We start from the raw sequence: 21,973 nt of genomic DNA, 5'->3' as shown, positions 1-21,973 counted from the left end.
TGCAAATGGTGCTGGTCATTGCAAATGATTAAATTTTTCAAGGAGGATGTTAGGCAAGTGGTACATGAGTGCATGCAGAGTTTCTGAAACACGCTCATTAACACAATCACTTTTTTCACACAGAAAGTACACATTGAAATCAATAGGAAAGTATACATTTTTTCATAGCTACTACCCAAATATATTCTGTCAACCAGAAAAAAATCACCATTTCCACACCTGAACAGCAATAAAAACCTCACCTGGGATTTGTCAGTGATCTTCCAACAGACAGGAGCAGCAAAGCACAACGCACTGAGAGGGGGCTGCATGTCAGTCCCTGGCTGGGTGGTAGATGAAGGATACTGCTGCAACACATGAGGAAACCTACCAGCTTTCTTATATCACACGAGTCATTTACAGTCCAAACCTCACTTACAAGAGTAGTTGTAAATATATTTCTATGCTTTACTTTGAAATAGTCCAGACCTGAATGAGGATGGTAGAGGTATATTTTTCACAGGGGGAATATGATTTGAAATGTAAAATAATCTTCCAGCAGACAGAAGAATGCTTCTGCTTGAAAGCACAGTGTTTATGAAACAGCAGGCCCTTTACTTGGCCTGGAAACTTTAAAGGGCCACAACTTATATTGCCCTGGAGGCTTTTGACATTTGCATCAAAGCTTCAGAAGATGAGAACTGTCAGTGAGTATTTAGTAAAAAAAAAAAAAAAAAGAAAAAAAAGAAAAAAACCCTTCGCTTTAAGAAGATTGAGTGGTGTATGGCCACTCAATCTGGTGGTGGTGGCCAATGATAAATGATCTTTCAAGAAGGGAACAAAAAAACCACGTGAAGTTGTTCTTTTGTGATCTGTTTACAGAAAGTCAAAAGCAACACACTTAGGATGTTATCCTTGCTGGTCAGGGTTACAGATAACTTTTAACCAAATAAAAGAGGGAGGGGGCGGAAACAGCAACAGTTGAAGTACTGTCAGCAATTTTTGTTTTCTGCTGTTCAGTAATGACTCTGAGATTGCATCCAAAAACCTCCATCAGTTTAGGACTATTCTATATTCACAGAATTAAAGGAACCACAGAATCACAGGTTGGTAGGGACCTCAGGGATCATCTAGTCCAACCTTTCTAGGAAGAGCACAGTCTAGACAACATGGCCCAGCACCCTGTACAGACAAATCTTGAAGGTGTCCAAAGTGGCCAAGTCAACCACTTCCCTGGGGAGATTATTCCAATGGTTAACTGTTCTCGCTGTGAAAAATTTCCCTCTCATGTCCAATCGGAATCTCCCGAAGAGCAACTTGTGTCTATTCCCCCTTGTCCTCTCCATGTGACTCCTTGTAAAAAGGGAGGCTCCATCTTCTTTGTAGCTACCCCTTAAGTACTGGTGCATGGTGATGAGATCCCCTCTAAGCTTTGTTTTCTCAAGGCTGAACAAACCCAGCTCTCCCAGCCTATCCTCGTACGGCAGGCTTCCCAGTCCTTTGATCATCTTGGTGGCCCTTCTCTGGACCCCTTCCAGCCTGTCCACATCCTTTTTGTATAGCAGGGACCAGAACTCTATGCAGTACTCCAGGTGTGGCCTGAGAAGCACTAAGTAGAGCGGGATAATGACTTCTTTATCTCTGCTGGTGATGCCCTTTTTGGTGCAACCCAGCATCCTGTTGACCTTCTTGGCTGCAGCAGCATACTGTTCACTCATGTTGAGCTTCCTGTCCACCAGGACCCCCAGGTCCCTTTCCACAGAGCTGCTCTCTAGCCAGGTGGATCCCAGTCTGTGCTGCACTCCCAGATTATATTTTCCCAGGTGCAAGGCCTTGCATTTGTCCTTGTTGAACTTCATAAGGTTCTTGTTAGCCCAGTCTTCCAGCCTATCCAGGTCTTCCTGCAGAGCAGCTCTCCCTTCTGGAGTTATCCACAAACGTCATCAGGCTACATGTGATGCCATTATCCAGACCACTTATAAAGATACTGAATAACATTGGGCCCAATATCGATCCCTGGGGGACCCCACTTGTGACAGGTTGTCACTTTGAAAAAGAACTATTTACCACCACCCTTTGGGTGCGGCCGGTCAGCCAGTTCCCCACCCACTGCACAGACCACTTGTCTAGGCCATAATGCATTAATTTCTCCAGGAGGAAGCCGTGGGGAACTGTATCAAAGGCCTTGGAGAAGTCCAGGTAGACAGTGTCCACTGCCCGCCCCATGTCAACCAGGCAAGTCACTTTGTCGTAGAAGGCCACCAGATCTGTCAAGCACTATCTGCCCTTAGTGTAGCCATGCTGGCTTTTTCCAATCATGTGCTTCATTTGACTCGTGATGGCCCCGAGGAGGATTCATTCCATAACTTTCCCAGGGATTGAAGTAAGGCTGATGGCCTATAATTATCTGGATCCTCCCTCGAACCCTTCTTGTAGCTAGGGGTAACAATTGCCTTCCTCCAGTCCTCTGGGACATCCCCCGTTCTCCATGACTTCTCGAAGATTATGGAAAGTGGCCTTGCAATGACGTCAACAAGCTCTCTCAACACCCTCGGGTGGATGGCGTCAGGGCCCATCAATTTGTAGGGTTCAAGCTCCTGTAATAATTCACGTACTAACTCCTCATTCACTTATGGTGGGTCTATGTTTGGATCAACTGGGAATTTCATTCCCAAAGCCTGGGACCTGACAGTGCTGGTAAAGACAGAGGTGAAGAAAGTGTTGAGGACCTCTGCCTTTTCAGTGTCGTTGGTGACTTACTTTCCTATTCTGTTTAACAGTGGGCCTATGAGATCTCCTTAGAAAGGAGATTTCCTTAGAAAAAGCATAAAATGTAGGAAGCTAAAATTAAGCAGGCAGGAAAACTTGGGTTGAGTTCATATACTTAACTAACAAAATGCTCTTCATTTTCAGAGGAGGGAGAGCTATATTTTTTTCCTGGAACTCTGGAAAAACTCGACTTGTCAGCTACTAGCAGAGGTTCACAAATTTAAGTTGTACAAAACACCATGCAGAAAGAGCCAATACACTTCCTACAGTTTTCTGAACTTAAATACCGAAAAACAGTCTACAGAGGAGTCTTGATGCTCATACTCAGGCAAACCCACCACTGAAGTCACTGGGTGAATTGCTTATTTCAGGATGAAGTAGAACAGTCATAGAGATACCCTTTGATTTTTCTCATTTCTGCATCAATTTTTACTCTTCAAAGGTATAAGGAATGGAAGCTGCACCAAGATAAATTAATCTTTTGAGGGTCTTGCAAAAGCAGAAGTTGAGGACAAGATGCAGAATTTTATATTTATGGTCTGTAATAAGATAATTTAGAAAAGATATCAAAAAAAGATACCTTCCCCTAGTCATATTGATGGCTAGAGGTGAGTTGAAGAGAAATCTTTGAGAGCTCTGTGCAAGAACACTAACAAGGAAAAGAGACAGATGGAATGAGAAATTAAGAGTCCTCTAACTCATTTCCTTTGAGAGGTAAAAACTGAATCAGGAAAGAGAAAAAATAGAAAACAGGCAGGATACTTGTTTCAATAACTTTCAGAATAAATCTGGTCTATCTTTGTGTAGGTGATTATAAACTTTAGACTAGCAGTGGCAATACTCAAATGTGACATTCAAATAGCAAAAAGCAAGCACAGTGGAAATTTCACAAATGAAAGCAGACAAGAGGAGGGAAATGGTAATTTTTCACAATATTTTAGAAAACAAAGCCTCTGACATTCCTCACATCATAAACTTTTTATCTATTCTTTGATCAGTTTGATTTGTTCTGCTAAAGTATGCTTCAACCATGTGCTGTCAAACATACAACTACAGGCAAAAGTCCATAATGTGTATGTCAAGATTTTTTTAACTCACAATACTTGTGAAGCTGCTCCTGCGAATTATCATCAGTTAGCAATGGGTTACAGGATAGCTTCTCTATTCTTTTTGGTTTGACTAACCACTGAATCGCTCAAGCATCCTCTCAGCCTGGCCAGGTACACATATCTTAGATCCATCTCTTTTATGTCATGGAGCCAAAAGAAGCCAAAATCCTCTAGGGGAAAACCAATGTACTGCCTCTGAAAAGCCTGTTAATATTTCTTTGGAAATATCAAATATAAGTTAAAATAAACTGTGTAGAAAACAGCATTTAAGGACCATTTGTTTTTCAGATTTCACATTGCTTAGTGATAGTTTCTTACCATTATCATAATTAAAATACAATATGCCCTAGCATAACTTCATTAATCTTTATCTCAACAGTATATCTGGGATGCAGAATTATAATGAATAGCCATTAAAATGTACAAATTATGGCTGGTTTCTTCTAAAATGTGATGTAAGATTTTTCAAAAACATAGTTGTAGCTTCACTTTGCCCAAGAGAAAAAGGAAATGAAACAAATCTGACTACTATCGGAAAATATATAGACGAACAGTTACTCTTGGTTGTGTACGCTCATGTCATTGCTTTGGGTAAACAAAACCAACCTTTTATCTACATATTCTGCAGTTATTCACAAAGCTACTGAGGCAAATACATTGAAAAAAGATTAAGTGGCTCATAAACATGCTCCATTTAACCATAACGTGAAACTCCTCTTTTATGAGCATCCTGCCTCAAGTCATGTAGACCAGAGGAAAAGGTTCATCTCAAAGTAATTGAAAAGAAAAAAACATGACAGTATAGCTTAGCCCAGAGTAAATGGAAATATTTTAAACTATTTCTTGGGGCTTTATGATGCTTAAGATGAAGTATTTACTTTGTGAAATTCTTGTCCCAGACAACTGCAGCCGGAGTCAGGAGATTCACAGCCTATTCTGATTGACCTCTGAGTTTTGGAAAATCATCTTCCCTCTCTATCTCTAGTCTTTTTTCTGTTCTTTGCAGTGTCTAGGAGAGGACAATGCATTGCTTGTTATTTGTGCACTTGTACAGCAAGCAGCAAGTTGAGAAGCTAATCAAAGCTGACACCTGTAGGCATTACCATAACATCAATGGTAAATAATAATAAGACAAGCTGAATTTCAGCCTAGAATTTAATATGTAAGGTTTGTGAGCCTTGTTTGATTTGTGTTACTGTTTTCTCAGCTGCAACAAGCAAACAGTCATTGAAAAAGAAGCATTTTAAGTGAGCAGTGTTTCCCTGAGATACTACTGCAAAGTGAGACTGGTTTCAGGACATACAATTAGTGTATTTTGTAGCACTGTATCATTAATTTTCAGCAAGTGCTCTTTTGTGTTTTCTGTGAATTTGCTGTGAGACATTTTTATCTGAATACATGCAACTACAGTACTATGCAAGGCCTCTTCCTGAAAGACACTGCAAGACAAATTTAAATATATTGTCAATCTCCTTCTGCTCCTGACTGTGACTGGATGCAGCAGTGTTGAAAAGCACAGATTGTTACAGGATATCATCTTTGCTATCAAAATTACGGAGTTTTTTGAGTGCCTGCTTTGTAACCCAGGTACTCAGAACCAAATATAGCCAAAGTAATAGTGTAAGATAGAAACTGCCTATTTTGTATGCAGAAAGGATAGTTTCTGTCCATTCTGAAAGAATTAACATATTCACATAACAGTTCCGTGCTAACATGCAAAGCCCATTGATTTCCCATATCAAAACCCTATATAGTATCTTCTGTACTTGGCACCAGACACATCATTACCTGCTCTAGAACTAATGGGTTCTGTGATTCACTCATTGACTCCACTATACTGGTTATAAATATTAAACTCCTTTATGGACACTGAGGCAATTTTTAAAGTTTTGGGGCATTTAAAGATGCCTAAAATGGCACCTTGTAGGAATTCAAAATCTTATTTTCTTCTGGCCATTTTTAAAAGTAGTTTCCTTCTTTTGGCACCATTTAACAAACTAGTCCCTCTACGTAAATTGCTTAAGCGGGGATCCTTGAATTACTTTTAGAGGGGTTTTGAAACATAAGAAAATATGATTGTTTGTCCTTAACAGGAATTTATATTTGCAATCTGCTTATACAGGTTTGGCATCTATGCTGAAAGCTGTTCTAGGATCCAACAGTGACAAACGTTGTTTTAGCAGCTCTACTAAATCAGCCCAGCCTTTAGTTGTATCACCTGATTTACTTATGTTCTAAACATCCATATCTAAATTAATGCACATATGATTAGCTATAAAGTGAAAAGTTAGGATCCATTTACAAAAAGATGTCTAATGTTACTCCCATCGAAGTTCATGTAGCAGTGAAGACAACATGGCTGCTGTTACAACACAAGGACATAAACTGACAGAACAGTAAAAAAAAAAAATTCTTCCCTCTTTTTTACACTGCTTGCTCATTCCTATTCCCAGCCTCTTCATGCCAACACCAAAGCCAATGCAGGTGTGAACAGGACTAGCAGACTCACCCATCCAGGAGCCCATCCTACCAGGCTGGTTCTATCCCTCATTAGCTCCCTGGTCCACTGTGTTTAGGTGGTAAAAATGGATGAATAGGGGTGCGTACAAGCATCCATGGGACTACTATTTTCAGTGGTAATGGTGACTTAAAATATAGCCTGACAGTAAAACTAGGCCATTAATAGCTGCTTTAGGAAAATCAGAAATAGCTAGCCTTTTGATTATTTGTCTAACCCTAATCACTCACCTATCAGACTTCCTTCCTAGTAGACTCTGGATATCTGAAGTTCCTGAGTCCAAGCGAGAAAAGTCTAGGCACTGCCTTTCAACACTAGAGATTTCTGATTCCTGTTCAGAGGGCGTTACTTGAGCATCACACCTGTGAATGCTTTCCAGGTTTACTATTCAGGACATAAACAGCAAACATGATACCACCAGTTATCACCAGGCTTTGTTATCTCCTCTGTTATCTGACCTGTGTCTTAGCACTTTTATGCCACTTATGATCCACACAAAGATGAGATTACAACAGAGAAGGTTGCATTGCCAAAACAATCCCAGCTGTGTGACAGTTTGTAAGCTCACGTAACTAAGCTTGACTGACAGATTCCCAAAATCATGCTTCAGGTGGGACAGTACAGAGTGCTACCCACCCTTAACAAAGGCACAGGCACAATTGACTTAGAATGGAAAGAGTGACTCCATAGTGCAGAAAGTGAATGTATCAGAACACGGTGCACCAAGAGGTGTCACCAAGGCCCTCCTCTTCTGAATACAAAGACTTGTGTTTGAGTTTCCTTCAGTCAGAGGAGAAAATGTATTAGCTGGAGTTCCTGTTCTGTCTGCACACATGATACAGCTAGCACAAACATGAGTTAGGGTTTGTACATGGAGCACCCCAGACTGGTGCAATACTAGGCTGTGACTAGAAATTCACCCTTGAAGAGAGGCCAGGAGAGGTGTAAGACATGAAGCATTTTACTTACTGGACAAAGACTGACAAAGCTAACTAGATCCTATTTTTCCTATAGTACTCTTCTCTCACATGAAACTCCCCAAAAGAGCTTAACCCAGAAACTGGTCAGTCTACAGACAGGTAATACCAATCAACATCTACAGTTGTTGATGATATTACATCTAGATATGTAATGGTGATATTGTCTTACATTTAGGCCACTAGTAGACCTTTGACATCTACACTGGTCCCAAGAAGCTTTCCAACAGGAGATAGTTTAACCAACTCTGAAAACAACTGTGAGACTTCCAGACGCTAGAGAGAAATACTTCTCCTGAGGATGAGCAACCTGACCCCTAATGGTTTTCCCTTCTTCAGCTACTCCAAGACAGCCTGCTGTGTGCCAGCTTTTGAACTACTATACCCTGTAGTTTCCAGATGACTTAAGGGTTCCTAAAAGGAAAAAAACCCATACCCTCAAAATACTTTGCATTTATTGCAGTATGCCACAGAATGAGCTCACGCTGTAGCCAATGTCTACCTATATCTTGCACCGCTGCCATGTGCTGATAAGTCAAAGCCCTCAGTTCTCCCTTGGTACTGATTTAGGGTCAATGTGACTTTTGCCATAGTAAGATTCATGTTATTTACCCAACGTGTTAAAAGTCAAACACAGCAGCAGACTCTGTAATACCCTGGAAGGAAGTTTGTCTCACATTCTGTTGTTATAAATGTGAATACTACTGATGCAGAGGCCCTGTGAAATTTCATTACAATTCTAAGACATACATATTATATCATAATCAGTCTTAGCAAAACAACACTTTTTTTTGCCTACAGACTAAGAAAAGCACTTTAAGTCTGCTGGCCTTGCTCAGTTATGAACAGTGATGCTAAAAACGTATTTGCATCTCAGAAACTGGACTATTAGCATCAGTCTTTCATACACATTTTGGTATGTCATCAAAATATCCTTAGATAGTAAAGAATCTTGAAATTTAGCAACCTAAATTTGAACTGTGACTCTAAAGAAGAAAAGACCTTTCCCTCATACAGCTCTACTCTTGAATCCCTTAGTTGCAATAAGGAGATACAGATATATATTTTCCAAGGTTTATACCATTAAATAAAACCATCTACATTTAGGACTGTGCACAGTAAGATTACTATAACTCAGCAGTGCATTATATATCAGCTTTAGGATAACTATTTTTTTTTATATTACAACTTCAGAAAAAGGTTTGTACAAACTGTATTGTACAAAATAGTTTTAAGTCTTTGATTTTTCAGTCTTTTTTTTATATGAGTGGGATGGCAGCAACTATCATATACAAGGGAAAAGAAGCCAAGATAGTACCTGATATCTTCCTGTGAAGAATATTTTTTTGAGAATGTTAGATAATGGATAATATATGTGTCAAATCCTTAGCTTTACAGAGGACCAGTAACTCTAAACTTCAAAAGACAACCTCAGGGCCATGTAAGACATTTTGTTAAATGATTTCTCCCTAGTTCAGGTATTCTATCTTTTGCCCAAGAGAAGGAAAAATCATATCGATCAGTAGCCAAGTTCAGTCCTTCAGTGTACGATCATGCTGGAGAGATGGGGCTTTTACAAATGATACCATTGAGATCTGGGACTAAGGCTCATGAGTGTAAATTCCCTAACTAACATGACAGATGAAGTCCTCAGGCTGAATGTTGTGCACCCTTAGGGAAATTAGGAAAGATCAACCTCATTTCTGCAGTCATCCCCATCCCAGGAGAACATTCCCTCTTTTGTATCTGGTTGATGTTCTCTTTTGAGGGAAGTTCAGTAGAGGTCACTGCACCAAGAACTGCAGTAGTCAGCCAAAACTGACAGGGACTCGTTCCACAAAAGCAGCAACAGAAAAAGAAAAAAAGCAAGAAAGCAAAACATTTTTTAAAATTATTAGGTCCTCTAATGATAAACTAGCAATGCTACAAAAATATCAATTAAAGGATAGTGAATAATTCATAGCTTTACAAGTGGTCATTGCCCATTTCAATACTTCTGTTCATCATAACTGTAAAATATCAACTGTAAATACCAACTGTAAAATTTTTTGGCATATTCTTCTATGACCCAAGAGTAAGAAAGGTGCATTTTTCATGTCCCTTGCCTACAGGCAAGCTAAGAAAATCCTATACCTTACCCTATCCATTGCCCCCTAAATAAATATATTAACTATATATAAGATTTGCACTAAATAGTCTGCAGGTATTCAGGAACTTATTCACAATTCCCTTAATGTTCCTGTCAGACATCAAATAAGGCTTAGAAATAATGCTGTTGTGATAAAAAAGCCATGTCAAATAATTTTATCAATCACCCTCTTCTAGATTTTGAATTTAGCAATAGCAATGTAACTGTTTAAAAGCCCAGCAAATGAAGCTCACTCTCTCATCTTAAACATCATCGCCCTTTTCAGTGAAGGATATTCCAGATGCTGTTATAAGAAGAGCATGTGCTATAAGTTAAAAAGCACATTACCCTCCTACCAAAGACATTTCAGCCATTGTGTTAATATTAACCAATATTGTGAATTGCAGTTTAGAATAGGAATCCCCTCTTCAGGCTGTGGTCTCTTCGAAGTTAAAAATCAAACTAATCTTCTTAACAGTGTAAGCAAGAAGAAATGGACTACTGATAAAGCAGTTTATTTTGACTAACTCAGCTGCAATGTTCTCAATCTACTGCTACCTAAAATAGAGAGAGGGCTGCATGGAGGAGGCCAAAAAAGCTAATGTAAACTTTCCGTCTGGAGGAACTCAAGCAGCTATCATTAACCACTGTCATTCACATAACTGGGGGTGGGAAGAGGAAATTCACTTATTGAACATGGAGATAATGCTCAGTTTGTTTTGAGGGAGGTGATTGTCCCGCTCTACTCTGTGCTGGTGTGGCCTCACCTCGAGTACTGTGTACAGTTTTGGGTGCCACAGTACATTAAGGATATAAAGCTACTACAGAGCGTTCAGAGGAGGGCCATGAAGCTGTTGAAGGGTTTAGAGGAAAAACTATGAGGAACAGCTAAGGTCACTTGGTTTGTTCAGCCTGGAGAAGAAGAGACTGAGGGGAGACCCCACTGCGTTCTACAACTTCCTCACAAGGGGAGGAGGAGGGCAGATGCTGATCTCTTCTCTCTGGTGACCAATGACAGGACCCGAGGGAATGGCAGGAAGATGTGCCATGGGATGTTTACGTTGGATATTAGGAAAAGGTTCTCCACCCAGAGGGTGGTGGAGCACTGGAACAGGCTCCCCAGGGAGGCAGTCATGGCACCAAGCCTGACACTATTCGAGAAGCTCTTGGACAACGCCCTGTTATGAATTTTGGGGGTTGTCCTGTGCAGGGACAGAAGTTGGACTTGTTGATCCTCATGGGTCCCTTCAACCTCAGGACATTCTACTATTCTATGAAGTCAGTATGTCTTTTGCCATGACCTCATTCCAAATAGGGTCACGGTTGCCCACAAGTACTTTGCATATTTTTAATATTCCACTTATTCATGTATACATTTTATCAATTACTACATTTCTCAAAGATATGAGCAGGACAGATTAGCAGATCAGAATCTTTCATTTGATGAAAAAACAACTACTGAGTGGAAAGATGAAGCCTGAGTTCTGCCACATTACTCTTTGCCTCACTACACTTCATTCCTCTTCTCTTGCTTTTACACATGCCTGTTTCTCAACCATGACAAGACATGACAAGACATGACATCTAATGGTGGAGAGAGCTAGAAGAAATGAGGCTGTGATCTCCACAGACCACCTGCAGACAGCGCTGTACTGTGAGAAAACTATCACTTGCAAATTAAACGTTCTTTACTGTGTAGACCTCATAACAAACTTCTCCCTCAATGACCTGATCTATTGATTTTAATATGCTGAAGTGTTGTACATTTATATGACATTTTTACATTTATATGCAAATTTTAAACATGCCATGGGACTCACTCAGGGTCTGATTCAGCACAACTGAACTCAGAGAGGCTTTTGGCATTCAAAGATTTGCATATTGTGTTTCCTCAGAGAGCATGGAATAAAAGATGTGCATCCAAAAGCCCACTTCAGAACAAACCCCTTAACTTGGCTATGCCCATTTTTTAATGGGTTGAACTTGAAACAACGTGAACGGCTTGGTCTTGCTGACAACTTAACTTGCCAGTAACTTCAATTGAAGTTACTATATCTGTGCTCTTTAAAGCTCAGGCTAAACAAAAATAAAATTGGTTCCCTACCTGAATCACCCCAAAATCAAAGGCTTCTTTAACAGAACACCGGCTTCAGTGGTTGGTGCAGGTGCTTCTCCATTTCTGGATACAGCAGATTCCTATTTAAAGGCTTAAATTCACCTGTGTGCTTGGGGCTAGGGGTTGGGAGAAAGAACAGAGCTATTCACGCTATTGCAGCTCTGCATAGAGCCATCCAGCCTCCCTGAAAGACTGACTGCATGCTGTGTCTACAAGCACTGGGACAGTCATGATAAAATTCAGTGGCTGGGAAGCAGATCCAGCATCCATTCTAGCCTTTACAGAAAAAAAGCTGGGCTACTCTCAGACCAGGCAAATAAATTTTGATGATGTGGCCTTTACACGGCTTTACATTTCCAACCATTGTGAAATCGTTCTTTTGAAAAGAAAAAATGACTTTGTAGGGGAAGAGTCCCTTCCATACACAGAGATAGTCCTCAGATCAGAAGACTTTTTGCTAGCAAATATGTGACAAATCAATGTACATTTCTGTGTGACACAAGTTCACAGACAAGTTATTTTGCTTGAGTCAGAGCTGTTGTCTGCCTCCTGTTATCAGCAAAGCATACTGCTCTGGGGACTGCATACAAATTGCTGAAATTACTTTGCAGGGAGGGAGACGGTGATGAAGAAGAAACATACATGTGTTACATCAGCCACTAGTCAACTTTTTCTATGTATTTTTAAGCCAGCTTCTTCCCTGTTGAATAACTGAGTTAAACTAGCATTAAAAAAGTAAGTTAGCAGATTTTCTCTCTTCAAAATATTCCTCATTCAAGCCCTTGGTTAGATAATTTAGCGAGCAGACGTTACTGTCAGCTTCTTTATGTTGTTCATCCAGAACAGCAGGTGCCACACTGAGCTGCAACTCGGTATCAAGGAAAATCTGCCTCTGTGTCAGGGCAGCCAGGATAGCTTGGACTCCCATAAGGACTAATTGGTCCTCCAGGAAAAATAGCTATCTTCAGCCCTATTCAAAGAGAAAGATTCTAGTGTTTTTAGTATCCTTTTGGATGCTTTTAAGGAAGGTGTCTCTCTCAGTGCTCCTGCACTTCATCAGCTCTCCCTCTCATGGAAACTCTAAATCACGCATTTAAAAATAGACCATCAGATTATCTGGGTAAATCATAAAGCTCAGCTTATCTCTCTCTTCCCCTTCAAAATATACAATTTATTTTGTCCACCAGCTCAGCAGCCTGAAGCCATGAATAATCCTGTTTGTCTTAGTAACATCACTCCTTTGATTGTCCCTGTGTATCTCCATTATGTGTATGTATGTCACACTGGTGTGTCTGTGCAGGCATGTGAGGAGGAAGAAGGAATTCACAGCTCTGGGCACAAAGGTGTACAATTCTGCTTATGGCAGTGTTTATGCCCATGCCAGCTGTGTGCATCCTAGCATCACAACACAGCCCTACACAGCCATGGACAATAATACCAGGATTCAGCCGAAGTAATCTACTAAGTACTTCAATTATGCATTAAATTGTTGTTTAACACCAAGCTAGAGCCCAGAAACTGTGTGCTTCCCCTGAGGGCAGACATAATGCAATACGCGGGAGGGAGGACACAGAAATTTTTCAATTTCTCTTTCCCAGTGGTTCAGAGCCACCTCATAACAGAGGCTTAAGCAACAAACTCCGACTCCCAGCCCCAGCATTTCCCATACGCGGATCTCCTCATCCTCCTCCCCCTGCCAGTGCGGCCCATCAGGCCACGGAAGCCGGAGAAAGCCCTGCAGGGCTATAAATAGCTAGTCGGGGGAGGGGGGAGAGCGCAGCAGCACGTTTCCAGAGATGCTTGCTGCAGAGGGAGGATTTGCTGGAATCATTCAGAGGGGAAAGGGAACCGCTAGGAAGTTCACTGACATAGCAGCTAATGTCTGCGGAGAGGGGGCAGCAGCTGCCCTGGGGAAACTGAAGGGGGAATGCCTCGGTCGCCCCGAGGTGGGTTTCCCCCTTTGAGTGTCCCACCTACTTCAGATCGTTTCTGCAGAGCCCCCGTGAGATGGGCTGTGGGCACGAAGGGTCCACGGCAGAGAGAGACAGCGAGGATACAAATCTAGTCGATCGAAGTGTTATTACCACACGCAGCTTATTATCTATGCCAAGTTTGTACTAGGTCAGAAGGTCTTGTTTATACACGCTCGATTTGCACTGACTGTGCATGCGGTGCCCCTGAACCTGCTCCAGTGTGGGAAACGGTACTGCTGGCTCCCCTACCGTCTCCCCAGTTTTCCTTCGAGAGACAAAGCCGAGAGGTCCCGTCTCCCAGGAGCCGCCCTATCCCCCCCGCCTCCCGGAAACTTTCGGGGACTACAGACACCGCCTGAAGCTCATGTGTGCTCGCCCCTTCCCCGCCGGGGGCACACCGGTCACTCCCCAGCCACCGCCTGGCCCGCCACCGGGAGGACACCGGGCACTCCCCAGCCACCGCCACCCCGGCTGGCAGTGGGCGGCACGCAGCCTCCGCCGGACCCCGGGGCGCGTTCCGCGCCTCTCTGCGCTTCCCCCCGCCCGCCGGGCACCCGCCGCCTGGCTGTGCCGTGCTGCAGGGCCCGGCCCGGCCCGGCCCTGCCCTCTCTCACCGTCCTCCAGAGCCTCTGCCGCTTGGCACTGACGGAGGTGGCGGTGACGATGAGGTGGGAGACGGACACCACCAGCCCGAAGACGATGGCGAGCAGGGTCCGGACGGGCAGCAGCGAATAGGAGACGAAGGTGACCAGCATGAGCTGCCACATGCCCTGCTCGGGGGCGCTGGGGGGCTCCATGCCGTAGGCGCTGAGAGAGAAGGGGCAGCAAAGGAAGGAGAAGGTGAAGCTGAAGAGCAAGGTGAGCTTGACGATCTGCTGCAGCTGGGTGACCTGCAGGTACTTGACATTGGTGACGATGAAGAGGGAGAGGAAGATGATGCAGTGCACCGGGTGCGAGCCTTTGGAAATGGTCAGGCTGGGGCCGGAGAGCAGCTCCACCAGGGCCAGGCTGGCGGTGAGCACGATGAGGACGGCCAGGGCCTTGAGGGTGGACGTCTGCTCAAGCTTCAGGTTGTAGCTCTGGAAGAGAGCCTCCAGCTCCTTGCAGTCAAACTCGTCCTCGCAGGCGATGGCATCCAGCAGCAGCAAGGGAGGGGGGTCCCCCCGCCCGGCTCCCGCTCCCGCCGCCGCGGCAGCCGGCGGGGAGCAGCAGCAGCGGCAGCACTTCTTCCTCTTGGTCTTGACTTTCTGAAACGATATTTCCTCCATGTCAGTGCCATTCATAAACCCCGGGGAAGAAATGCTCCTCCTGGTGTCTCCCGCTGCCGCTCCTCCGCCTCGCTGCTCATAAAAGAGAAGGGGGCTGCGAGAAGGAGCTGCGGCCGCCCGCCCACCGGCAGCCCCCGCCGCCGCAGCTCCGCGGACGCGGGCACCGGGCGCAGCCGGCCGGCCGCAACCCGCGGCTCCAGCAAACGCCCCCTCCGCTGCCACCAAGGAGCCGGGGATGGCTGGGACGGCGGTAGGAAAGCCTCTCTCGTGTTAATATGCCAACCTTCCTGCCTGCTGCCTCTCTCTCCCCTCCACCCTCCTCCTCCTACTCCTCCTCCCCGGGTACTCCGGGGATGTTAATCTCCTAATGACACCAAAACACCATCCAAAGGTCTGAAATCAAGCGGAGGGAGGGGTGGGGGCAGAGGGTGGGTGGAAGCGGAGAGAAGGCGAGTGGGGGATAATCAACAGGCGGGTCTCCCTTCAGATACCGCTATTTGGAGGATCAGGAGCTACGGTGGTAAGCAGGGTCCCGGGGAGTGGGCAACATTAAAAAAAAATAAAATATCCCAAATCATGAAAAGCAGACAGGGGACTGGGCTAAGAAGAAAAGTGGGGCAGAGGGGCCGGAAAGAAAGCAGGAGGCAGGGAAAGGCAGGACGATCCCCTTCCCACGTCCGAGAGCATCTCACCGGGGCTGGGGACTGAGAGGCGCCTGCGCGCCGCCCGCTTGGGAAGCCGGACACGTCCCACCAGGGCACCCGGAGCCCTCCGGCTTCCCAGCTGCACACGCCTTGGGGCTGCGGCTGCTACCTGGCAGCCTTCTCTTGCCCTCCTGCCTTTATATGTGTTTCAATATATATAAATATACAAAAACATAGAAATACATGTAAAAATACATACATCTGTAAATATATAAAAATTTATACATACGGGCGAATTCTTCTTCCATTGAGAAATAAAGTCTTATCTGCCTGAATAAACATTCTGATTTTACTTGTTTTGCCTCCTAGACTCTGAAACACCTGGAAAAACTGCAGTGAATGAAAAAAATTTCAAGAAAACACATTTCTGTGCACACTTCTGCCTGTCTGGGAGTACAATCAGTCCGTGGCAGTGAGGGTTACATTTGTGACAGGAGTTAATTATCATCACACACAAAATTGCACTCAGTGCCTCATAAAAACGTGAGTTGGGAGACTGTGTGTTGTTTTTGGAAAAAAAAAACCCCACCTTCCAGTTCCGCCTATAATGCTGCTACCCCATACCACTATTACCAAGTTGCCACTAAAGAATACAATACAGTATTATTTTCTGTGACCATTTAATCTCATTTTTGGATTATGAGACTGATTCAAAACTCACCAAAAACTAGAGAAAGGACTCCAATGTTTCTTTTGGCTTTGGATCAAGCACTTTTAAGAATCAGGGATAAGAAAATGTCAAAATAGAAGACTTCAATACATTACAAATATTTGGCTTTTCAAAGGTAATGCAGGAGTACTTTCCAGAATCAAAGCAGAATCCTACTATATGGGTATGTTGAAGATCTAACTGCTGATTTTTGTGTCAGTGATGTCAGATTTTGGTTCCAGATTTAGGCTCGAGAGCCTTACAATCAACAGCAGGCAGGGATTCTTTAAGATTTGTTACGGGTGTAAATGACGTTGGTACTTCACTTCTGGATAGTAAAGTAACTTTAAAAAAAAAGTTTTATATATGATCTAAAACAACATAGTTTTTTACATTAATAATATTTTAGTATTTTATGTTAGTTTTAGCCCTCAAGACTCAGTATGCAGTCGTTCTTCTGAACCTGTTCAGACCTCATTAGGAAAAGGAGGACTGATGGAGTTCATGTGCTATTCATTCAAAATATTTCACACTTGAGACAATAACTATCACTTCCTCTGTGTTCATGTGATGCCACTCATGGTGGTTTCCTAGACTGTGACTTAGACCCTCAAACACTGCAGAATGTTTAGTACATGAGATGTTCAGCAGAAATGAAATTAAATCTAACAAAAAAAGTCTTCCTTTTTTTTCAGTATTTCTAGTGTGTTTGGAAAGCTAATAATATTAATCTCCTTGCTCAGTTTGGTGCATAAATTCACTTCGGTCACACATTATACACAGTGTTATATTTTCACCTGTCCTCAATTTCTTCTGAGCTCATATATGCTGAAGGATAAATTAACATTTCACATCTCGCTGCATAAGAGGTGGCACCTAGCTGCCCAGCCCTAGAAACAATCCACTGAAAGAGTTGTCATGCTAGCAGTTATCATTCCTTTATTCTAGCTCTCAGCTTGCTGCTGGCAAAATGGAAGGTGAGTAATTCCCTACAAGGCACCCTGTGGTTTAGGTTATTTCCATGCTTCTTACAACCTCAGGTTGGGTTAGTTAGTACGTACATACAGTAGAGAAGGCCCATATGTATGAGACATACACATCTCCATTCTTATTAGGTCAAGGGGAAGCAGTGAACTGTAGAAGCTTCATCTTCCATAGACACTGTAGGAATATGGAAATGCAGGGATATGGAAATGCCACACAGTGATTAAGGAAGCTCTTCCATCTTTTATACACCCTTTCACATCACGGGGCAAATGCCTCACTTTCCCCTGCACAGTGTAGAGTCCAATTTTTACCACCTGATGTCACAAATATAAAGAAGGAACCTCAGAACCTTTTCTGAAACAGGCATCTTAATGCAAATAACCAGCTATAAAACTCCTGGAATGCATTTGACACAGTGTTGTATTTTCTGACCAAACTTATTTGCTGCAGATGACAGCAGCCTGTTTGGGGTTTTGTGAACTATGAACAACACTTTGTGGTCTGTAGTGCAATTCTGACTCATTTCTAAGAAGATATGTAGTTGGTTTGGATATATAATACCCTCAAAGTCCTGGATGTTGGCCAGATCCAAGTCAACTCTTCCTGTTGAATGCCCTTGCGTTTGTAACCAGAGACTAACTCTGGTAATAAACGTAGTAATGTCAGGAAAGGGTGATTCGGGCCTACCTTTGTCACCTTTTCCATTGCAAAATCTATCTCTTTTTTCAGCCTTTTCCTAAGAGACAAACTGACTTGGTTGTTTGAGTCACTGGAAGTGGAAAACATTTCTTCTTGAAGAGTTGGGAAGTATATGGATCGAGGTTACAGTAAGCAGATGTCTCTCTACCTTTTACTGGACCTTAGGAGTAGTCTTGAATTAGTGTGTTACTCAGAGCTTCAGAACATCTATTTTTATTTACTTTGTGCCTATAGATTATCCATTTAATAATTGTTTATTTTTCACTGTCCATCTTGTTTTACTTTACTGAACTTGGCACTTGCTTTTTGTTACCTCCTCACCTCCAACAGTTTCAAGCATTCACTGCCTGATGCATTGGCTGGAGATCATCTTTGGAAGTAATACTCTTCATAAATCTGGAGGTTTTCAGATTCATCACCAGTTTAGAATTAAGCATAATCAAAGTCTGACATCAATAGAATTTTTGTCTTGAGTTAATTTTTATCTGAGTAAGGATTGCAAAGTTCTTAATTTTTTATCCGTATTTAATATTGCCTACTTCTAACAGAATGCCATGCTCTATCATCCGAGACAGGGATAGAAATCTTTTTTCTTCTCACCCCCTCTGACAGTAAGAGTAAGGACTCTGCATAAAGCTATTGAGAAATTTCTGCAGACTCATTCTAGCAGGCACAGCTTGTTAATGTTACCACAGAAATATGTCTAGTGAGAGAAAAGCAGTGATGTGGGCAGGGCAGAAGAGGTCCTGCAGAAAATGGTAGGAATGGCCAGGCTTAAACATAATAATTCAACAGAGTATTTTCCTCCTCTCATGGATCTCTGAAATATGTTCACCATTTTTTCTAGATTTTGAGGAAAGCCAAGTTTTGAAAAAAGTGAAACTATGTTTTTCCAAACCGTGTACAGATTTCATTTGGAATCAGTATGGGGACTCCATTCAAATTCCTGTTTCAAGAAATGACTAAATTTCTTTAAGGCTACTGAAATACTGTTTGAATGGGTCTCATGAGCATCGTAATAGTTGTTCCTTAAAATTAATTGTGATTTGGAAGTTTAATTTATATTGCATGCATTCTGATGGAGAAAAAATGAAACAGATTGTTCTGATATATATCACTTCCACAGCTAAACAACTTTAGCTACAAGTTTCAATTCACCTAACTAGAGAGTTTCTACTACAGAGCTGAAATAAACTTTGCCCAGCGAGAGTAAGTGAAAGCCTTACAACACCTACAAGTTCAGTTGTTAGGAAACATTAATGTTTATGTATTAACCTCGACACTGTTCTCCAAAACAACTTCCTGGTTTAAACTTTTCCTTTGTGCTTCTAGATACAAGAACCAGTCTTAAGAGACAAATAATTACTTAAGGCACTTAGAACAGAGTTGAGACCTTCAAGGGTAAACTTAGGTTATATCACTAATCACTCAACCACAAACCTGTGCCTTAGCTTCTGCTCATGTCTGACAAGAGCACTTTTGCTCACTCAGTTTCCTTTAGACCATACAGTGGTTTTACACTCAGACTATTTTAATCACAATTCTATCTGTACAGCAGTCTATTTAATTGTGTAATCTACTGAAGAAAAATATCAGAGGAGAAGAAAATTACATTAAGACCTTGACCTCAAGTCACTTGTCAGACAAGACTGCTGGTGAAGCAATTAGGAGATTTGACCGAAAAATAATGTGGTTAAAGTGGCTAATTTGCCAGCAGAGAATGGGAATGGTTTTTCTCTAGTCCTCTGCTGAGCAGAGTACACAGACATTAAGAACATTTGAATCCTTTACCTCTCTTTTCTATTCTAAGCCTTCCAGGAGAGCATGAGACTTCTGTGACCTACTGAAGTTCTGTATTAACACTAATGAATCCCTTCAGTGAGCAAGCAATGTACTTTTCAGCCAGCATGGATTTATAGCAGGTCAGCTGGTTCCTTCCAGCTTTTGACAAGTCATTAATTTCCTCCATCAGTACTGCATCAACTCTGATTTGTCTATTATTCTTCTAAAATTAGAGCCATCTAAAGACTGTTATATAGGCAAAATTTCAGGAAAGGTGGTTGATACATTTTTATGAGGAATTCATTGACTGTTTCTTTCATGATCTCTAGTAAGCCACGGTCTCAGGAGCTTCCCCAAATACCACACCCCAACTGGCCATGATTTTTATTCACCACTCCCTACTTCATCCTCTCTGTTACCTCAGGGAAATGTCAGGAGTTTTTCTTCACGAGCCTGTGGATGGTAACAACATGGAAATGACACAGGAAATGTTTCAAATCTTCTTCAAAACAGTTTGCTGCATGCTTTGCCAAGGGGTGTACAAAAATGATATATATTGATTAAAAAGCCCAAGAGCAAAACAAGAAATCACAAAACCTACACAGCACTTGCACCATCTACTTTCATTATTTTGGTTTAGATGTGTAAGTTAGACCCTACTCTTTTTCAGTGGAAAATAGGGTGCAAGAAGGCACGATGCAGCTACTCTCAGTTGGATATGAATGTTCTGGTACACCATGCAGAGATACCAAGTCAGTTACTGAAAACCATGTAGCTGAACATTGCATGGCCCTGGACTTGTGTCAGAGCTTACCAGTTCAGGCAGTAACCACGTCTGGAGACAGCTTGTTCAGGGTTGCGTTGGGATCCTTGCACTGCAATCTGCAGACTAGAAATATCACGTTAGCCTGCAGCAGCTGACAACCTTTTCCTGTCTTTCCTTTCAATAAGGCAGATCTTTCAATACATTGGTATCTTCAGAATCGCATTCCCATCCAGGCCAGGATATAGCCCGAGCACTTGTGTTTGATGTTTGCTTCAGTAAAGCTATTATTTTATCTTTCCTGGTCAGCTTGGTTAACAGTTTTTCTGAGCCAACTTCACAGCTGATATCTCACCAAAACCACAATTATATAAAGGTGGATGTGTTCTCAGGCAAAATACAAATATTTTTGAGTTCCCACAAGTTTGTTTTGCAAATCATTTCAGAAAAACAGAGAAAAGAAAACAAACCAAACCCTTCTCCCCCAGCATCTCCATACTTGTCCATGCAACAGAACAATGAAGATTTCCCAAACCAGTTAGCAGATTTGGTAGCAATTTCTGTTATGCAGGTGATCTGATTGACCAAGGCATTCTTAAAAATCCCTTAGCTGTAAAAACGCACACATTAAAATTGAGACCACTTGGAAGAAAACATTTTTAATTCTGCTTGTTTCCATGTCAAGCACTGAATTCTCATTTTAGGGGTTCTGCAAATGCCTAGCATCAGGGTGCTGGCAGTGTTTGACAGCATTACATGGCTCCGGTCCTGTTCCATGAAATCAAGGGAAGTTTTGATATTCACTGCAGCTATATTAGCCCCGATATTATAACCATGTTTATTTCCCAAGGAAGGTTTCTGTTCCTTTTCACATTCATATTGCGATTTTCTACGGCAAGGACATGGCTCTGTTCAGAGCCTATAAGATTCTTGTTTGCCTAATGAAATGTAGTTTAGTTGTATTTCAGAATATGCATAAGGACAAACATTTTGCTTAGTGCAATCCCTTGAATCACTTGAAAAGTAAAAGCCAAGATGTAAGGAAAAATAAAGGCAGAAATTATAGCTGAATTCCACAGTTCACTCCTAGCCATATTTCTGACATGCATTTTTAATAAATATATATTAAACAGTAATTCATATTCACCAGATATGGTCTCCTCCTATTTTGCTCATCTCTAAGTTATACTGCACACATATTCTTGGATCAGTTATGCTAAAGCACGGTATTATTATTTATGAACTGAAAGTTTAGTAAACATCTTTTTTGTTTGTTTGGTTGGGTTTTTTGTTTGTTTTAAATGAAGGTTATCAGTTGCTTAAGATTTATTTTTATCCTATATATGTTTTCGTTATGTCAAGATGTCATTCCTGGTAACATTCAGGATGTGATCTGCTATGACTTTCCATCACAGTGCACTCATTAGCAGTTCTGTAAACAGCTTCTTCAAGTGCCAGACCTGAGGCTCCCTTCTGGACTTCTGATTTGGGCAGAACTCCATACTGATTTCATTTGGGAGTTTTTCTTGAGTAAGTGTTCTAAAAGCCTGCA

General features: G+C 42.1%; 1 protein-coding gene across 1 annotated transcript in view; it reads right to left on the bottom strand.

Moving 5' to 3' along the window:
- The window catches only part of ADCY1 (adenylate cyclase 1), a 177,081-nt gene extending 161,941 nt beyond the window's left edge, over positions 1–15,140 (bottom strand). Inside the window, exon 1 of the mRNA XM_075083782.1 lies at positions 14,184–15,140. Coding sequence (XP_074939883.1) covers positions 14,184–14,852 — 669 coding nt within the window. The 5' untranslated portion in view covers positions 14,853–15,140. The remainder of the gene's footprint in view (positions 1–14,183) is intronic.
- Positions 15,141–21,973: the final 6,833 nt, after the last annotated feature.

This window comes from Phalacrocorax aristotelis, chromosome 2 (assembly GCF_949628215.1).
Source record: "Phalacrocorax aristotelis chromosome 2, bGulAri2.1, whole genome shotgun sequence".
NCBI classification, from domain to species: Eukaryota; Metazoa; Chordata; class Aves; order Suliformes; family Phalacrocoracidae; genus Phalacrocorax; species Phalacrocorax aristotelis.
The sequence above is the reverse complement of the archived record's forward strand: the minus strand, read 5'-3'. Positions and strand labels throughout refer to the sequence as shown.